Source organism: Peromyscus leucopus, chromosome 19, assembly GCF_004664715.2.
Source record: "Peromyscus leucopus breed LL Stock chromosome 19, UCI_PerLeu_2.1, whole genome shotgun sequence".
In the NCBI taxonomy this organism is placed as follows: domain Eukaryota; kingdom Metazoa; phylum Chordata; class Mammalia; order Rodentia; family Cricetidae; genus Peromyscus; species Peromyscus leucopus.
The window spans coordinates 83,684,741-83,706,207 of NC_051079.1; the positions used below are offsets into that span (position 1 = coordinate 83,684,741).

At 43.9% G+C, this 21,467-nt stretch overlaps 1 protein-coding gene across 2 annotated transcripts in view; it reads left to right on the forward strand.

Moving 5' to 3' along the window:
• Adcy2 (adenylate cyclase 2) overlaps positions 1-21,467 on the forward strand; it is a 373,278-nt gene that overhangs the window by 234,261 nt on the left and 117,550 nt on the right. For both annotated transcript variants that reach the window (XM_028873686.1, XM_028873687.2), the window contains exon 5: positions 20,589-20,737. In XM_028873686.1, coding sequence (XP_028729519.1) covers positions 20,589-20,737 — 149 coding nt within the window. The remainder of the gene's footprint in view (positions 1-20,588; positions 20,738-21,467) is intronic.

Below are 21,467 nucleotides of genomic sequence, written 5' to 3' on the forward strand. Positions count from 1 at the left end.
TAATTAAGATCTGATATCAACTTCTTACCTAAAAAGACCAAAAAAAAATATAAAAAAATAAAAAAAAATAAATAAAAAAAAAATTTAAAAAAAAAAATAAAAAAGAATAAATCAAATAAATCAAATAAAGAGACTTTTGTATCTGACTCCCTGTTTCTCAGTATGTAATGTGGGATTCGTTGAATTTTCTTATAACACAATAGTGTTACTACCTATGATACTAAAATAACATGTCACATCTTGTTTAGGGTCAAGATTCTGTTGTTCTGATAGGAATGAGTATATCCTACACCAATGTTGGAAGTACAAGGAAGGATTTGTCTTCTGCACACAGTAATTTTATGTGTTGTTACCATCCATTAAATAAAATTAGTGAAGTTCTGATTGTCTTTAGCTAAATAAAGAATTCCATAGATCTGAAGGATGTTGGAGAAAGACTTTCTTTCAGAAAATCCTCTTTCTATCAGAAGTTGAAACAGTATAGCATATGTGTTTCATTGTATTGCAGTGGTTAATGTGTTAATCTGAAAAGTTGTCGGTATCCATACTTTGGCCAAGTGCTAGTGTAGAATTTTTGTTATCTGCTAAATGTGATTAATATTTCAATCAGTATATTTTCAGTAAAGCAGATTGCTATCCTTAATGTCAGTGAGACTTATCCAATCAGCCAATTGTCTTCAAAAATTAAAAAAGAATGAATTCCTGAAGAGAGATGATCTTGGCCTCTAGCTGAAGCATTAACTCTTTGTAAGTCTCCAGCCAGCTAGCCTGAACTGCACACTTTAAATTTGTCAGATTCTGCAATCTCGTGAATTGATTCTTTAAATAAATTTTAAGAAGTAGGTGACAGGTATATGAGTAGATAGATGTAGACAGATGGATAGATGATAGATAGATAGATAGATAGATAGATAGATAGATAGATAGATGATAGATGATAGATATGTAGATAGATAATTGGTAGAAAGGTAGATAGATATATAGATATACAGACAGATAGAAAAATACCCAAGCATCCTATAATTTTCTGTTTTGTTATGGGGAACCCAGACTTATATAAGTGGTTCCTTGAAATATAACTAGAAATCAGGAAAAGAATACAGAAATTAAAAGCAATAAGAGTACACTTGACAATAAAAATAATAAAGATTTCTCTTTACAACATACCTAGGATCTTTGGGGAGCAAATAGAAAGCCTATTTTTACTGTAGAAAGACAGCACCCCTGCATCTCACTGTGGTTCAGAAATTCACACTGAAAGATTTTCTCATCCTGTGTTTTGTACAGTTATTTATGATGAAGTTAACGTCACAAGATGGTAACTGTTCTGAAATTCTGACCCAAAGATACGACGTGTGAGAGATGTGCTGTTGACTAACAGCTGTTCGGTTCTTGCCAGGTTTGGGGTGTTACCTCAGAATCGTCGCAGCTCATGTCACTCTCACCATAGTCCACGCCCACGTCCACGCCCACACCCACGCCCACGCCCACGTCTACTCCGCTCCTTCACTTCCTACGCTATTTCCGTCCAAAGGTGCCGGTATCTGGCTGGAGGAGGGGGAGGAAGTAAATGGCATCAGTGTAGGAAACCCTGCATCTCTTGATCTTTGTGGGGCTCTTCTGGATTAGTGCTGTTTCCTAAAGTGAAGCCATGGAAAGGAATTAGTGGTGTGGATCTAGAAGGAGCTAAAGGGAGGAAGGGGTAGATGGGTCAAGTCCTAATCCTAATGAGGTGAATAGACGGCAAAGTTCAGTGTACACTGCCATTTAAACAAGGAAGCAAATGGGCATCCCCTTTGCCAGAGTTCCCAGGTGAAGTCAGAGGGAAGCATTGGCACACCACAGTCAGGAGACAATCCCTCGGGGGTGCTGAAGACGTGATGGAGTTAAGGAAGTTCTGGGTGCATCCTGTGTGCTGGGAGATGGACTCCCACCCAGGTCAGGGGTGACACCACCTCCGTGTCAGGAGTCCTGGTTTACCTTCTGGAGGGATGGTTGCCCATCCTGTGGCACTGGATGGTGGATTATGAAGTCAGATCGTGGACTGCAGGTGACATCTCAAAGGAGTAAGAGAGACAGAAGTGTTAGTGTACTTCATGTAAATTTTCTCCAGGGTGGGGATAACCTTCCACTTCTCTCCCTTCTCTGTGGTCTCTCTCCCTCTCTCCCTCGCCCTCTTTTTCTCTCTCTCTTTCTTATTGTAACACACAATTATAAATGTGTCTGTGACTAAAATATTAACATAAGTGCTCATTAGCTCCACACATCATGCCTGGCCTCTGCTATCCACTCAAGACAGAAGATTTGTCGCTGGTATTGCTTTTTATATGTGTGTACTATCTTTATTTTTCATGTATCTTCATTCACTCAGTACCTGAAAAAATAATAATGTTCAGCCACAGCTAGCCCATAGATAGGCCTTGGAGGCTATGAGGCATGGACAGGCAAGGGAACTCAGGTGGCTGGGCCCCAGTGTGTGCCATGCCACCAACAAAATGCTGAGGGTCTCTGGGACTGCAGCCAGCACCCACTCCTTTCCCTTTGCTTCCTCCCAACTAATATTTTTCCATATCTATCCAAATCTTAGGAGATATTTAATTATAAGCATTGTAATAATTCAGATAAGGCCAGGGATAGATGTGGCAGCTATAACTGACGTGGTCATAAACACTGGAAACTTGGGATGTCAAAGAGCACACCACCCCTATTGTTAGGCCAGGGTTACCTCCCAGCTTTATGTATCATGTATGCAACTCTATACATTGGAAACCATTTGACTCAACTCTTTTGGCATCATTTTTAGTAACATTTATTTTGTGTTCCTCTAACAAGGCTCCATCCCCTAAAGGTTCCATAACTTGTCCAAACATCATCACGGGCCAGAGACCAACTCTTCAATCCATGTGTCTATTGGAACATTTCCAGTTCAAACCACGATACATCTTTATTCTCCAAGCTACCTCACTGGCCCTCATAAAATAACATTACTAAAACTTTTGCAACACATGAATATGTCTGTGGCAATGGAGAAAATGTTGAAAAGCATTTCTTATTTCATCAGTTATTTTTGAGCATTTCAATACTATGTATTCTGGCCGTTTCCCAGAGGTGGGATGCTGCAGGAAAGAGCTCAGTAGAAAGTGAATAAAATTGTTGCCTTTCTTCCCTAATGATGCACTCCTGGAAGACGATGCTCCAGTGAGCAGTGGATATTAAAGAAGGAAAAATGGAGGAGGGTTTATGTTTCATATTAATTATACAACTGAAGATCAGTTCCCTCTCCTATCACAGAGCTGCCTCAAAAGCTTCACACTCATTGTTGGCTGCACGTCTTCTGGAGACATCCCTGACAGCTTATGAATCAAACTAATTGTAACTCTTACTTGGTTATGAAAAAAAATGACATGTGCGTTCTTCTAAATTAAGTCTTTCTCACACAAATTATAGGTTGCCGCTGTAGATCAAGCAACATGTGTTCTGAATTCTGACTGCTGGAGAATTAGCTACTGAGTGGGGAAATGAGATACTTTTGTTTGCAGTTACACTGAGGTTGACTACCCCCATTTTCTGTGTCTAAAAGTAAGGGTTAGAGAAGTCTTGATTCTCCAGCCTCTACCACAGGTATGACAAGCAGTTTATTCTGACCTCCTCCTTCATGTTAAGCTAGAGGAAATGAAACCATAGCAGGTAGGAATGACCTAAATTCCCATTCAAATTAGTCGCTAATCTCAGCTAGAATTTAGATCTTTGGTAGAATATAGTGACCCTGATGCCCTGGCTACTTTTAGTTATCTTGACGGCAGCCAGACACTTCAGTCCTTTACATGTAGAACCCATGAAGACATGAGCATCAGGCGAAGCTGGGATTCCCATCTAGACTGGCTAACACCAGTGATGTGCAGGATTCCTGCTGCTTTGTACCTTTGCCCATTGTGGGAAAACTAGGACAAAGTCTAAGGAAGGACTCTCCTGTGGGTTCTGTCTTTGCTATGAGAAACAAAGAAGAATCCTTGTGGGGCAGAATGGAGCAAACAAACAATGGCGGAGTAGCCCAGCAAGGCGATTTCTTTATGCAAACAGGGTACTCAAGACCCTAGCCAGGCTCACAAGCACACTGGGACAGGAAGTTCACTTGCGTTTTACTCTAACTCATGTGGTGACTGTGGGTTTTACCCCATTAACTGGGATCAAAATCACAGTCTTGCAATTGACTAGTTTTAAAAAGAATTGGCGCAAAGAAAGTGAAGGAAAAAGGGAAGTGGATGGGCTGTTCTAGTCCACCAAGTTCCAGAAAAGAGAAATGAGGAAACTTAGTCTTACTAGCTGGGGAAGATGAAAAGATTAACATGAAGGTTTTACAATGTGTGTGGGAGTTATGGAATATTGGCCCTTGACAAGCTAGCTACCTCTAATATAGATTTTTTTTTTTTTTTTTATTTATTTTTTTTTTTTTTTTTTTTTTAGTTTGTGGGGGGAATGGATACCTAGGACCTGATCTGCCTCGCTGCAGGGGACATAGGCATACTCCCTGGGGATGGTCTAGCTGACTTTCTCACATTGATCCCACTTCCTCTTTCTAGTATTCACAGCCAACAGAAGCAAGCACCCAGTGTCTTCACTGAGGGCAAATGAAGTTAAATTCATTCCTTTGCCTGGAGGCTGGGGGTAGGAGGGAGGCCTTCCTTCTTAACCAAGACAAGGAGTTCTATTTTCTCCATTACCTGCTCCTTGTCTTTTCCCACCATGCATGGATCTCCTTCATCTCTCAGTCAGAAACCGAAAACACCTTCTCATTTGTTTCCCTCGAAATTTGTCGACACTAGTGAGAATCCCCTGACGTTGTTGGGTCAGTGCCAATTATACCCGTTGTTTATTCTATTGGGATTTCTTTGTTGCCTTTTGTCAAGGTTGGCCTACTGGATTAGAGAGTGGCAGAGTGGAATTCTACCTTGCAGTTTTAATGTGATTTAAATTTGGGCATGTATCTTGTTCATATCCTCATGGCTACCAACAAATTGAACCATAATTATTAACCATTAAATAGCTTTAATAAACACCAAGAAACACAAAGAATGTGTGAAGGAAATTCATCATTTCTGCAGGTTTTGAACAGCTGGGAGAACCAACATAAGTGAAAAAGTGAGCACAAAGTTAAATATCAAATGGGTACTTCCAATTACACACTTGCCTTACTCTAGAGAAGAGAATGATGTGTGTCTACTCACTACTCAAGAAGGGACTACATTGCAACTAATGCATTTGGAATTTCTTTATGATAGGTGCTGTCTTAAAATCATTATAAGCAGCAATTCTTTTAATCACACAGCAACCCTCCAGTAGGAACCCATTCATTGCCCTATGTATTGGGGGTCAAGCGTAGAACTGAGAAAATCAATAGGAATTTGTAAAAATCGTTTTAATTCCTGTAGATTCATGCCTAAATAATCTTATAATAAATTTAAAGTGACCCATCATATCTGTTGGCAGCTGCCTGGTTTTATTCTCTATCCCACTTGTTTTAAGAATGGCTTGCCAGGTATTAAGTTTTGATAGGAGAAAACAGTATAGAGCAACATTACAGTCACCCCAGTCCCCGTGAGATCCAGCCCTTCTCTATCTTATCCTGTGCAGTTTAAGCTTAGCCGGGAGCCAGGGTTCAGATGAAAATGCAGACAGCCTGTGAGTATAGAATTAGAAACAAGAGGAACTCACAGAATCAAGTTGGAGTCCAAAGTAACTCAGAGAGCACTTTAAAGCTGTAGCTTCTGAGTTCCTGGGATCGCTCACAAGTCAAGATGCCAGATTTCCTGCAGAGACAACCACCCTTGGCTCCACCTACATTTTAGACCCATGAATGTCGGAAGAGTGCTATCCAAATGTGGAGAGTCCAATGATGTGGCCAGCTTCTTTTCCATTCTTGAAGCAGGAAGGGCTTGTGAGTTGCTTTGACAAACGGGAAATGAGCCCATGCAGGTCTGCAGTCCAGACTGCATGAGAACGTGACAGTCTCCTGACTTCTGAGACTGCTACTTTGAGGCAAGCAGCATGGAGGCCACATGGCCTAGGGGAGGAGGACACATGGCCAAACTTGAAAAACAGAATCAAAGTCTCTGAGATTGCCAGAAGCCACTGCCACACAGACCTCTAACTAGAGCCACCCACAGGGCCTGGCCAGGACGCTGATTGAATCCAGTCATCTGACTTAGCTACAACCAACATGGCACTGCCCCACACCTGCCACATCGCAGGTCACGAGAATGAAGGCTGCATTGTTCTCTACCCTACTGTTTTTAGGTGATTTTTTTTTTCAGCAATAGCTGATGAAAATGCATTCCCACATGAAACAGGCTCAGCCAGTGTGGGTGCATAGTGTGAAAATCACACACTTCTCCCTCAGAAACCACTGCATAGGATTCAACATTTTATCATATTTCAGCCCAGCACATATCAAGTCAATACTCTTAAAACCTTTGTGCTGATTGACAAATTGGAATGAGAATCACCAAGTTTCTATAGTATGCTAATATAGTTATTCAATAAATAGGGTTTTTAATTGAATTTTCTCACTAGCCACGTCTTTCATTATTCCCATGCTGATCTGAATTTTTGTTTCCTGGCAGAAACTTTGCCTTCTTTTTTACTTTGGCAGCCTTCAGCTCATAAGTTACTCATTCCCCCCTCCTTCCCTTTCCACTGCATCCTGGGCTGAGCACACTCCATCCTGTCAGCAGCTGGAGTCTGCCACAGAAGAGCTTGGCCTGCAGGCATGGTATACATGAGCACTCGGGCTTGAACCTGCGGAAAAAAGGGTCCATGCTACTTCTTAAGCTTTAAAGGGTCAGAAATCAGAAGCCCTCTGAGGAGACGTTTGAAAGAATATGAAATCTTAATGCATCTACAGTTCCCCACAAATTTACATATAACTAACAACCAACGTAATATACAACAGATCTTTTCAGTTTGTGCATGTAACTATATAGACCACACATGCATGAAGGTTACATATGTATAAGTACATCATATTTTCCCCATAATTTCTTCTTTAGAGAAAATCAGATGATGTCAAGAATGACCAGAAATGAAATTCAGGATGTATTCCTATTTCTGTTACCATATTCAAAGGATGCCTTCCCATTTGCTCCTGACACTTGACGGCAAAGTGCCCGGAACTGATTGCAGGAATTTACTTTAGTAGCTCTCAGCTCCCCAGGACTCTGAGGGTCAAGAGGGGGCTGTACTTGACATGCTGCCTGCATGTGACGAGTGACAGAGCCGAGGCCAGGATATTCCCCTGATATCTGTCATTAAAGAATTAGACAAAGTAATGAGTATGCTGGAAACTCTGTTCAGAGCGTCGTGAGGCCTGTGGTCCTTCCCTCAGGCACTTGCTGCTGTTTTCATTCAGCAAATCCTGTCACATGCCAGGCACTGGGACCTGTATTTTATGCCAGGCACACAATATTGAAGAGACCCAGTCTGGACACATGTATACCAGAAATAAATAGGTGATCCCTGCAGGATTCAAGGGCCTTTGTTCCGTTGTTTGGGTAAACATGGGATGCCAGATCAGTTGGGCTTAGAAAGAATGGCAACAGTTGGGCATGGAGAGATGAAGGAGTAAAGACATTGTAAGCCTGTCTGAACAATTGTTTAAAAAAAAAATAGGTTTGATCAAGGGCAGTGGATGGGAACAGCATGAAGGTATCAGTCATCCAGGTCCCAGAGGAAGGATGCTCTTCAGAGCATGCTTATATAGCATGTGACCCAGAAGATCTGGGAGGAAGAGGAAATAAAGGAAGCAAGGTACATACAGAACACCATACCCTAGAACATGTTGGGCGGTCTATAGTTTCCTAGGCATTAGAGGCACCCAGAGCTGGTGCTAACCTAATTTGGCTGCTTTCTATCTCAGAGAGACCTTTGATTTTGGGAGAAAAAGGGAGCAAAGAGGGGCAAGTAGCAGAAAGCCAATTTGGAAAGAGATTCATTCATCAGATACATGGCTGGTACCTAGAGAAGAGGATTAGGTCAATGCCAAGGGAGTTCTGTGTCATGAAAACTCATAAGAAGGAAGGTGTGGTCCAGATGACTACGGTTTATATTTAGGCAGCTGGAAGCTGGTCAGACATTTATTAAACTGTGATGACAAAGGCATGGCCTGAGCAGGAAGATAATGGCATCCACTTGAAAATGCTCCTTTCGAATCTTCTGTATGTGTCAAGGAACCCAAAGAACCCTGGTTTGTCTCCAGTACCTACTCTTTCCTTTCTTAAAAACAGGATCATCTTTCCAGACAGACACATCCCACCCAGACTACAGACATACCACAGCCTCTCTTAGGCTGGGTACATAGTCTTCTGATGTCTTGTATAGCACATTAAAGAAAAACATAATGAAGTATTTCCCAGCGAGGCCCTGGAGAGATGTGTTCTTCCATAGTGGAGTAAGGGGGCAGTGAAATCATTGCAGCATTAGACCATAGAGCCCAGACTGGAAAGTAAATGAAGTAAAGGAAGGGAAAACCAAATGTGTCTGACATTCAGAGCAGTGATTGTCAGCTGGTTTAACCCCAGAAAACATGTGGCAATGTGTTAGGCAGCCTATGTTCTCTCCCTGGACACTGGTATTTCTACTGGCATCTGGTGACGTGAAGCCATTGAAGTCTAATCTAAGTCTTAGCCTTCAAAGCTGCAAACCCTTCACAGCATGCAGAAAGGTCTCCACAAGAAGAGCACAAGTGCCAACAGCATACTGTGATAGCTGATGACTTAGAGGACCAGCAGATGATGTGACTATGTAAAGCACAGATGCAGATGTTAGGTTGTGGTTAGGACTAAGCTCAGCTCCATGGTGCCTACATGAACAGACCATGATTAGATTCTTAACCACACCCCTAACCTGACATACATGTGCCCTCTGTGAGCCAATCAAGCCATAGCTGCCCAGCCAGGCTCAGCTCACAGACTACCAGGTAATTGTTTTCCTTTGGATGAGAATTTCTTGATCAGTGTTAATGTTACTGGAATTGTAGGATCCTTTTAGTTTCCAGATGATACAGGAGAGATCAGGGTCTCCTCTTGGAGTTCTTAGTCTCCCTAATAAAATAATTCAAGAATGGAATCCAATGGAAGAGCAAAGGCAATTTTATTAGCATTTGAAAGAAAAACTGCAGGGCATGCAAGCTATAAAATCCTCAGTAGTGCCCAAAGAGTAAAGAAAAAAGTCATGCCATTTAATCTGGCATGAAGGTCAGACACATAGTGAATGAGTAAGACAGCCTGAAATGTTGGGAAAACCAAACTGTTGAGGAAAGCATGCTTAAAAGGGAGAAAAAGAGAGAAGTTACACTTTTCTGAATAATTCAGAAAAGCAGGTCAACTTACAAAACTGAGCTAGAGCATAGGGGCTGTTTTTCCAGGAGGGAAAAGTACAATATATCATTAAAGGACTGATTATTCTGCCCATCTCTTTAGCATAGCGTAAAGTGAGCCCATCTTCATAGGAGTTGGTTCCTTTGCCAATGATTGACATAGCCCATTTAGAATGTTAAGTCTCCACTCAGGTCAGATTCTATTCTTTAATCAGATGGATTTTTCCCTTAATGAGTCTTCACTGCTATTTTAGCATCAAGAGCTTGTGTCCTCAGCATTAGACTCACTAAAGCAAATTCCTGCCTCTGTCATCTGTGCGATCTGAACTCGAGTCTCCACATCTACAGGGAATCCACCACCAGAAGCCTCAAAGTCTGTGAGCTCTGAGCTATGCTTTCTTTTCTATATCAGGTAAAGGGGCATTGCGAGCTCTTAACTAGCTATGCTTTCTTTTCTATATCAGGTAAAGGGGCATTGCGAGCTAGCACGTAGTATGATTTTATCCAAAGGCAAAGCTATTAGCAAAACATAGAGGCAGTGTCCCTGGGAGTTACCTGTGGTCTGATTATGACAATGTGTTCTGTAAGGACAAATATATGAAACACAAAACACCTTGTGTGCAGATTATGCCAGTAACAGGTCTAGGGTGTGTACTCAGCCTGCAGTAGAATGGCCTTAAAATAAAATTTGAGGAATGCAGCTTGCTCCTTTCTGGTTTTGGCTGCAATAGGTCTATCTGCATAGTTGCTTGTGTCTGTTCTCTGAGGAAGCAAAGGACTTGGCCTGATTAGCAGAGGGTGAGTCCCTGCACTTCCGTAGCCTCCCTTTTCTCATTTATTCTTCCTCTGAAAAGTTGCTTTTGTGCAGAAGTGGTAGATCCATTTATTGCCCAGGAGACAGCCAGTGTCAGGGACAGCCAGTGTTGGGGACAGCCGGTGTCAGGGACAGCCAGTGTCGGGGACAGCCGGTGTCAGGGACAGCCAGTGTCAGGGACAGCCAGTGTCGGGGGACAGCCAGTGTCGGGGGACAGCCAGTGTCAGGGACAGCCAGTGTCGGGGACAGCCAGTGTCAGGGACAGCCGGTGTCGGGGACAGCCGGTGTCGGGGACAGCCAGGTGTCGGGGACAGCCGGTGTCGGGGACAGCCGGTGTCGGGGACAGCCGGTGTCAGGGACAGCCAGTGTCAGGGACAGCCAGTGTTGGGGGACAGCCAGTGTCAGGGACAGCCAGTTTTGGGTGGGGGACAGCCAGTGTCAGGGACAGCCAGTGTTGGGGGACAGCCAGTGTTGTGAGACAGCCAGTGTCAGGGACAGCCAGTGTCGGGGGACAGCCAGTGTTGGGGGACAGCCAGTGTCGGGGACAGGTGCAGCACTGAAGGCTGTTCCCTCCTTGACTGAGTCTCAGGAGGATGCCATGAGGCAACATCAGGACAAAGAAGCAAAGATTTGAACACGTGTCCCAGTGCTAAAGAGGCCCTGCTTATCTCTGCAATCAGTAGCTCAGTTCTGAATCCATAACAGAAAATACGTGCACCCATTTCAGGAGTTAGACATGTGCTCGTGAGAGGACTGTGAAGCTCTCTCTTCCAGACACCTGTTCTTCCCAAAGAACTGATTCTGGTGTCGTGCTCTGCATCCAATGTTTTTATTTCACTTTGACTAGAAAGTGACAGATGTACACATTCATAGCGCAAGGTGATGTTCCAAAACAGGTTTACATTAAGGACGATCCAGCATCGGCACAGAAGGGCTGCTAGCCTGGGCTAGGCTGGCTTGATAAGAAACAACTGGAGACTGAAATGGTTATGAAGCTTCTGATGTGCACTCAGAAGCAGCTTTGCTTGGTGTGGTATTCCAGTCTCTGATTCCAGCATACTTTATACTTGTATGGGACAGTCGGGTCACAAGCTAAAGCAGCATCATTCACTCCTCTACCTACTCATGTTTTGTTTCCTGGGTACTGGTTAGAAGCATTAACCACTAACTATCTCTGTGAATTCAGTGAGTTGTGCTACACAGAGTTGCTCCTTGTTTTCTTCCTACAAGACATGGGACGAACAGCAGTACCTGCTTCTCTGGGTTGTGCAGAGAATTCAATGGGCTAATACGTACAAATTGTCTGGACCTGGAAGTGGTCCATGGAAAGTGTCTTTAAATGTTGTTGGATGGAGGAAGAATCTTGAATCAAGTACAGCAACTGACCTCAAGAAATATGGATCAGAAATCCACCAGGAACTACAGGGGCTAGTGTACATGAAAACAGTCAGTCTTTTTTTCAATGTCCATTGCAGACAATCTCCACGTGAATTCACAGATGACCCACTTTTTTGAGCATGTATGGAGTCTGTGTGTGTGTGTGTGTGTGTGTGTGTGTGCGTGCGTGCGTGCGTGCGTGCGTGCGTGTGTGTGTGTGTGTGTGTGTGTGTGTGTGTGTGTGTGTGTGTGTGTGTGTGTGTGTGAAGGCAAGTACACACGTGTGCTGGAGCCCAAGGTTGGCATCCAGTAGCTTCTTTCATCTCTTTTCACTTTACAAACTGAGTCAGGGTCTCTTGGTGAACCTGGAGCTTGCCATTTGGACTAATCTGACTAGCCAGCCTGCTTCGGAGATTCCTTGTCTCTGCCTCAAGCACTGTAGAAGTATTGGCAGCTACTCTCCCTCCTGGCTTTGATGTGGGTTTTAGGAATCCAAACTGTGACCCCCATACTTGTGTGGCAAGGAGTTTAGCTAGTGAGTTATCTCCTCTGACATCACGGACATTTTTTTGAAACCAAAGTTAGTTTTGGTACTTAAAGGCCTCATTTCACTTCTGAGCTTCAAACTCTTCAGCTGCTGCATTGGCTTTGTACTCCCAGACTTGGCAGTGTGGCCCACCATGGACAAGAACCCAGGCCTCCTCGGGCTGGGAGGACAGGCACCATGGTGCCACAGGAGACTGGACAGTGTGCCCTACTGTACAGGTGCTGGGGGTCTCTTTCTGTGCTTTTCACTGGGCTACCTTAAGGGTAGGGTAGCTGCACTGTGATGTCAACATTCTGAAGTCTGGGGCTCAAGGCTGGCTGATTACACTCCCATTGTATGACTTTTCCTGTGAGTCTGTTGGCCTCGAATAAAGTGTACCGATGACAGAATAAAGAAATAAGCCCACACAGTGTGGCTTTAGTGAACCAATGGGTTTATTGGAGCTACTTACAAGAATTTTGGTAAGGACCTACTTATAGGAACATGGGTGACTCAAAGGCAGATGTATCATAGAAACACCTACCTCAGCATGGGTGTTGACTAACAAAAGCTGCAGCCTGCACACTTGCATTCAGCTGGGCCTGTAGGAGATTCTCTTCTCCTCAGCAGTTACTACTGTTTATGTAGCCTTGAGGTGGAGCCTTGTAAATCTTGGTGTTTTGTTTCCTTTCTGAGCCCTGTAAGATTCACTTATTTCCTGAGACTTAAGAGTTCCCTTCCTTCTTTTTTTTTTTTTAAAGATTTATTTATTTATTATATATACAGAGGAGGGTGCCAGATCTCATTACAGATGGTAGTGAGCCACCATGTGGGTGCTGGGAATTGAACTCAGGACCTCTGGAAGAACAGTCAGTGCTCTTAACCTCTGAGCCATCTCTCCAGCCCCATTTTTTTTCCCTTCCTTCTTTTATGGAGTAATGTTTCAACAGGGGAGAAAGAGCTATTGGGCAGTCCCTTTGCTTTGTTTACTGTGTGAATTAACACTAGCTAAGAGAAAATAGTCACTAAAAATCTGAATGTAGGATGACCCCTAAGATCAGGTAGAATTGGATAAATTCTCATGACTTCAGCTTTTTGTTGGAGCAAATCTTTTAGATAAACTGCCCTTGCTTTTTAGTGTGATAGAAGAGATGCAGATTAATACACCATCACCCCTGTGCTTGATGGGACCCATAGAGTTAAAAGGGTAGAACTTCAAGGTTACCTAGAGCTTGTGAGTTCCTCAGAGGCCAACAACCTTGATGAGCCTCTGGTCTAAATGAGGAAAAGAGAAAAAATCGGAATCTCAGAGAGGTGTGTCCCAAAGTTTTCACCTTGAAGTCACACTTAGAGCAGAGAGGTTACCTACGTGACTAGGTACATGAAATCTCACCAAGTCAGAACAACTGGGAACATCTCCTAGCAAATGATAGGGGTTAGTGTGCACAGTCTTTATGGTGTTACACGCTTTTCTATAGCTAGGGCATAGTGTGGTAGAACTGTCCTCAAATCAAAGTGATCTCCAGGCATCATGGTCTCCCACTTGGACTCACTGGGCACAGAGGGGTTTGCATGCTTGCTATACCATGCACAGCTCCCAGACTTACAAAGCCTCTGTCTATCACACTAACGTTTGCCCTCAAGAGGGAACAAACCAAAAGCATGGTGAGCTTGCTGGCCCCAGATGCTACACGTGAAGGAGAAATGTGGTGGTGAATTTTTATTGTTAACCTTGCATAATATGGAATCCCCTAATAAACACTCTGGCATGGCTGTTAAGATGTTCCTGGATTGTATTCATTGGAGTAGGAAGGCTCACCCTAAATGTGAACCTCACCATCCCTTAGGCACATGAGACACAATCACTCATCTTTCTCCGCCTCCTGACTGAGACCACCATGGGACCAGCTGCCTCCACTCCTGCTCCCATCTCTTCATCACCATGATGGAAGTTCCCTCAAACTGGGAGACAAAATAAACGTGTCTTTCCTCAAACTGCTTTTATCAGGTATTCTGTTGCAGCATTGCAGCAATATGTGGGGGGGGGGGGCGGAAACCAAATTCAAGCCCTTGTCACAGATGTTCAGGCCATTGGTCATGGCCTGATCAGTGGAGCATAGAGAGAGGGTCAGGATGTTTCAGAGCCGTGACCCAGGCTACTGCTAGACACTGTACCTCTGTAACTACGCTCATGTTAGTTATCTAGAGTGTAATACTTGCACTGGGGTATTACATTCCATTATTAAAATATTCAGTCCTGCTCTTGGAAACTCTTCATTAAAACCCATTTCTTTTCACTTCTTCTTGAGTTGATGATACTGTGGGCATCCTCACCTGTCCTTTCTCCCCAGAGGAAATCAGAACCTAGTGTCCTGACCTACCTGACAACCCAGGTATGATGCTTTGCATTTTATTGTCCAGGGTCCAGGAGTGTGGTCAGTCCTCACACATTTTCTCCACAGGGCTATTTAGCTGTCACAGATTGTTCATGGCTGGTACTACACTTGGTCTGTGGATAGATGACCTTGAGAGATGAGTCAACCAGAATCAGCTTCCCTCTGGAGCATTTCACTGCTGGACTTTATGCCAAGTGAGATCTTGATGCTGTGTGAAGAGTCCTCTACACTGATACCATGTTCCATTAGGCTCAAACTCAGTACAAGGCCCCACCCAAGACCGCCTGCCATCTTTCTCTGAGTGCTGGAACTCAAGTATCCTTTGTCCCTGCTCTAGAGGACACAGCTGTGGCCTTCCCCAAGAGGCCTCCACAGTCTCCCAGTAAAGATTGAGCATTTATCCACCTGATGAGTGATTTCCGATTCCCCAGAGGCTCTAATTTAGAGAATTGAATTGACAGTTGATGGTAAACAGTTCAAGCTTAGAAATACCCATTTACTGTCAGCAGTGACTATAGACATAATTTACAATTTGACTTGATGAGTACTTTCTTCTCTAACTTCATTTGGCTGGAGAGTGATTGTATACGAGTGGTAATTTCATTCTTTCTACATCTTTTCACAATGTGTTCTCCAAAAAGCCTTCTGGTCACCTCTTTACAAATCAGAGTGAGTGGAACAGCCACCCGCAGTCCAGGTTGGAAGACCCAAATTATGCCCAGGATTTCCCTGAGTCACAGATATCTTGATTTTTTTTCTGTTGACAAAATAGTTAAATTGAATGAAATTGTATGTAATCGGGGTTTTTAATAAGAAAATATGTTCCACATGCAAGTAAAAGACTTAACGTCTGGTGACAGGGAATTGTGATTTCCTGAAGTATACACTGATTTTAATTTGGACAGGGCACTCCAGTCCTCTAGACTGTGAGGTAAACAAGCCTGCCATGCTAGATAAAATCCATTCTTCCCCAAGTTGCTTTTGGTCATGGCATTCTATCATAACAGGAGTAACCCTGAGTAAGAACCGCACCTTCCTCACACACAGATGTGGACGTGCTGGCCGGAACTCCTACGTCAGGCTTTCCTTGTCCTTCTCACATTTCGGCAGTCGCTCCTCAAGAACCCACCCAAAGCAACATTGTGCTCGCAGTCTCTTGACCGGCAGCACTATTTGGGGAGGTTATAGAAACTTGGGGAGATGGAATCAGAGCCTGGCGGGTGGAGACAAGTCACGGGGGACACACACCATGGAGCCCATGGGCAAGACATAGTCATCTCCAGAATTGGAAAAGGTAACTTCTACAAAGAGCCCAACACAGTCCTAGGAAGTGCTCAGATCCTGCGTGGACATGGACAACTCCCCTGGCACAGTAGAATCTGTCTCTAGACAAAGAAATTGGGACTCAGCTGCCCATGCCATCTGTTAATGGCAGCAAAAAGACTGGAACCCATAAATTCCCCCGTCTCAGGGCTGCTTCTGCCACAAAGGGCTGCGCTCTGTCATACATAAAAACTATACCTGCTTTATTAAGATGGTAGTCAAATAAGCATGCAATAAGACTTCTCAAATAATTATTCAGTGTGGTGTCTTTTAATTAACCGGTTGGAAGCAATCCTTGTAAGGGACCCCCGAGAGGCGAGCTTTGCGAGACAGATAGAAACAGCAACAATAGCCCTGTGGCTAGAACACAACTCCAGGGACATGCTGGTGGTGGTGGGAAGCGGCGGAAGATGTCCGTTCTCTCAGATGGGCAGACATGACCCTGGCTGCAGGACGGGGCGTGAGCTAGTGTGAACTAGAGGGAGGACATGGTAGCTCCTTTTCACACCCCAAGTGGGTGTCTTCTAAAGGCCAAGGGCTGGGTGAGACCGGAGCTCTTTCTTGTTGCAGGGCGATGTTAGGTGAGACAAGATCGCCCTCGGCACGGTGCGTGATGGAGCCGCCTGTGGTCTGCGCTGCTCAGGAACCCCGGTTTCTGACAACCTCTTTCAGCTGGGAGAAGGGGAGTTAGTACTCAACATCCCTCCTGCTCATCACACTGGCTCGGGGTCCTGATGGGGTCCCGTTGCATTTAAAATAATTATTAGCTGTAAGAAATCTGAAATAGCAAAGTTTAAAATCCAGCAACCCAGCATGGACAGGAGAGGGGCTCCTGAGGTCTCGCCCCATCTGAGGGCTTTTCGAAGTTGACAGTTCGAGAGTCGCTGTCTTTGGAGGTGTGGCCTCTGCGAGGTTGTCCACGCGCCGATGGATGGCTCTACATGTGGACGCATACAGACGGCACTGATGGGACTCAGGGGACTATAACAGGAAAAGAAACGAAAAGGATAGGAATTTGGGAGGAGGATATGGGACGGTCTTAGAGAACTTGGAGGGGCAGAGTGGGTTATACATGATTGAAAAAATGGTTAAAATGTATGAAATTCTCACATAGATGAAAATTTAAAATTTTTTTCTTCTTTTTTTTTTCAAAGCTGAGGACCAAACCCAGGGCCTTGTGCTTGCTAGGCAAGTGCTCTACCACTGAGCTAAATCCCCAACCCTAAAAATTTTTATGAAAGTATTTTATTCTTTGTCTGAGAAATGAATTAGCTTTAAATGTTTTTACTGTTTGTCCAGTTCACTCAACAGGAGGCTCACACATAACTATAAATAAGTTCAAATTTTAAACATATATCTGATCTACTTAAATCTGTTTAAATTTGATTTTCTTGCTGGGTGGTGCACGCCTTTAATCCCAGCTTTTGGGAGGCAGAGACAGGCAGATCTCTATGAGTTCCAGGCCAGCCTGTTCTACAGAGTGAGTTTCAGGACAGCCAAGGCTACACAGAGAAACCCTGCCTCAGAAAAAAAAAAATTCTCATGGACCCTCCATCAGAAAAGTGACATAAAATATAACCAAAACTTCTTCATATTGTTATGATAGGAACACTGGGGCTCAGAATGCCATAGTTTGATTGGAAGAACACCAAAATTTACTGAATGAACTCTGGAGCTCTGACATAGAGCACTCTTTAAAAGGACAAATATACTTTAGGAGAAATGTGTTGCCGTTGCATTAGATCTGGGGCCAAAAGATGGCTTGAATGGCTCCCAGATGAAGCTGTGTTGTCTCTGGATCGTCATGGAAGATGCCCAAGTTCTCTGAGCTCTCTGAGATAATATGAAGATTCCCAAGAGAAAGAGGAATCATTGAGCTTAATGTGCAACTTGATTTTGGTTTTCCAAAGCCATCCTTAAGGAATGAGTGTATCCACCATACTTGGGCAGACAGTATGGCTAAGTGATGCCTGATGTAGGGGACACTTGGGCCTGAGTCTGGCTTTCTGAGCCTGCACCTACATAGAGAGAGCTGAAATGCAATGTAGACAATAGCCTTGAAATTTATCTGCTGTGCCAAAACATTAGGGCTTTTCCTTCTGCGGTGAGCTCCCAGAGAGGCAGAGGGACCGTTGGACACTCATAAGCTTATATATTGAGCTTTCTTTCAAATAAGAACACTTTTGTAAGCAAAGTGCCTCAATTTCATCACCTTGCACTCAGGTTTGCATGGGTGGCTTGCTCTGTGGCCCCACACCTCTCCCAGGCCAGATCCTGTCTGTGAACTATCTCAGAAGGACAGGTACTGTGCGCCAGCAGTCCTGGAATGCCCAGGTCATGGACAAGCTTTTGTGTAGCTCATTGGCTGTACCTCCTAAATCTGTAATTTTAGTAAATTTTCATTTACTGGTGTGTGTGTGTGTGTGTGTGTGTGTGTGTGTGTGTGTGTGTGTGTGTGTGTTTGCGTGGGGGGGTGCATGCACAATATGCAGGAGCGAGCATGTGGAAATCAGAGGGTCAGGCTTATGTACAAGTACTTGACCCACTGTGTGGTAATATTTTGTTCCCCAAAATATTGTGCACCCTAATAAACTTATCTAGGGTCAGAGAACAGAACAACCACTAGATACAGAGGCCAGAAAATGGTGGCACTCTTTAATCCTAGCATTCCAGAGGCAGAGATCCATCTGGCTCTCTGAGTTCAAAGCCACACTGGAAACAGCCAGGCATGGTGACTCACGCCTTTAATCCCAGACAGTGATGACAAGTGAAGCAGAAAGGTATATAAGGCGTGAGGACCAGGAAATAATGCTGGTTAAGCTTTTAGGCTTTTGAGCAGCATTTCAGCTGAGATTCATTCTGGATGAGGACACAGAGGCTTCCAGTCTGAGGAACCAGGAAAATTGGCAAGGTGAGGCTGTGGTTTGTTCTGCTTCTCTGATCTTTCAGTGACCACCCCAATTCCTGGCTCCCAGATCTGTTTTTTATTAATAAGACCTTTTAAGATTCATGCTACACCGCTGAGAAATGGCACTGAAACCCACTGACTTTTAAATGTATTTTAACTGCATTCTTTAAATTTTATTTGGAGGAGGGAGATATGCCATTGCACATCTGTGAAAACCAGAGAACCTGTTCTTCCCTGCCACCATGGGGTCTCGGGGACCAGACTCCAGTCGTCAAGCTGGTTGGCAAGCGCCTTCACACCCAGAGCTGTCTCAACATCCCATTCCCAAACATTTCACTGCGTTCTAAATTCACAGTGATGCTTTAACACAACAAGAGAGACATATTTGTTTTACATAACAGGAATTTTATCTTCTGTATTTTTCAGTCCCATTTTTTAAAAAGTTGGTCATTCGTCTACATTTTGGATTTAAAAATAGAGATTGTAACTTACATTTGGTTGTTAAATAAGGCTGGGAGTGGGAGAGAAAAATCACTATATTTGATTCTCCATTTTTGCTCATGAAATCTGTGTTCCCAGGAGGGACAGGCTTGGGGTATAACACACTTCATTACAAAATATGAAGAGAAGAAGAGAAGGGCAATGTCAATTGGGCCCCACATAAGAATCTGAGTTCGATTTGGAGGTGATCTCAGAAAGCAGGAAGAGGGACTGGGATGGCAGAGAAAACATTGCCTATGAGTGACAGAATGAGCTGATCTGAGGCCCTCTAGAGGATACATGGAAACAGAAGCAGGTGGACACAGAAACTCACTAAGACCAAAAAAACTGCATGTGGAAAGGAACAAGCTACTTGGCAACCCAGGAAGTAGATGGGGCAGTCTTGAGCACTTAGCACTTGGCCTTTAAAAGGAGAAAAAGATAAATTTAAAGGAAATTCATGTGTGTTAGACTCAAGCTTTTATTAGAAACTCACTTTTGCTAAGACCCAACACTGTGATCACCAGGAGGGTCCGGTTCACCAAGAGCAGAGGGCCCACCCTGGAGCCTTCAAGGTGCCAAGAAGCATCAGCTGTGAAGAGCCACCGCTAGGAGCTGATACATACATAGGGGAGTCTACCCGTGGTTTTAAACGCATAGATTAACGTTTAAGTTATTCCATGTTGACTTTAAACTTTGCTGATTGCCCTTCTGTGATTATCTCCCCAGAAATAATTGTCTTCCTTGCAGAGGGTGGGAAGATGACAGTGATTAAAATAGGTATGTGCTGAAATCAGTGTGGATAGCATGCTAGTGTTCACTTCTGCTGTGCTCACTGGATGCAGAACCCAGAAATACACGGGAAGCTCGTGTGTTGTGGTGTTTTTGTGCTCCATGGCTTCTTCTGGATGGTGCTTAGCAGAAACTCATACTTCCAACTCTCTTTTCATAATAGTCTATAATCACTGGAGGAGACAGTATTTATCACGGAGGAAATGAAATATTGGGCAATATTTGACTTCCTTTTTTAGGGAGTGTGGAATACCAGCTGCCTTTCCCAAGTGCAATATAGCTTGTACTTTATCACATGCGTGAGCGAGAAGGTGAAATGAACGTTTTCATCTCACACTGTCCGTTGGTATTTTGGGTTTTTAATATTATTCCTGCTTTTCTATTTTAGAATCAAAATAGATGAATAATATCCTCGGGGAAATAACTACACTTCTTTTATTATCCACGTGAAGAACTCTTACTTAGAAGTCGGTAAATAAGGATATAATAAGATGGCCTAGCCTCAGGAAATTTTGTTTCTCCAGCGCAGCATTGGCTCCCCAGCCAGGCGGCCTTTCCCATCGCTGTTTGAAATGCATTGCCCTTTCTCCCCTCCCCTGCAGGAGCGGCTTCTGCTTTCCTTGCTGCCGGCACACATAGCCATGGAGATGAAGGCTGAGATCATCCAGAGGCTGCAGGGCCCCAAAGCAGGCCAGATGGAAAACACAAACAACTTTCACAACCTATACGTCAAACGGCACACCAACGTGAGGTATGCACTTGGAGTCAGTGTGCCTGCCTGGGAGCATTTTCCCCGGGAGTCACGTCATACAGTAACTACCTATCCTTTGATGGGAGAGCGGGGCCCACTCCTCTTACCCTTCTGATGCTGCTTAGAACCATCACATTAAGATGATATCATTCTGTCTCCTTCATTCATTAGGCAGATATGTAGTTTGTAGACTTGCTGTCTGTGACTGATAGGAGCAGAGGAAAAGAGTTGGATAGTGGGGTCTGTTTCTGAGAACCCTCACAGTCAGATCACAGTATAAAGCTGAGTGTCCATGACATTTTTAGACACAGTGGTCAATCCTTCCAGATTTGTTTCCTGGCAACAGGGCCTCCATGGGAGGCTGGAATACTGGGTTTTAGTGTGTGTTACCAACCAGTGACAGCAGCCACAGGGGCCTGATGTAGATCTTTGTATTTCTCATGGCAGTAACTGGTGTGCTAGAAGTTTTCCTATGTCCTGCAGCTGCTCAGTCCCAAGTAAACACTCAGAGGCTTATATTAATTGCAAAATATTTGGCCTATGGCTCAGGATTCCCATTAACTAGCTATTACAACTTAATTCAACCCATTTCTATTCATCTAAGTTTTGCCATGTGGCTTCTATTACATCTTGCAGTGCTCAGCATCTTCCCGGATTCTGCCTTCTTCTCCTTGTCTCTCTACTTGGATTTTCTACCTACCTCTCAGCTGCTTTGCCATAAGCCAAAGTA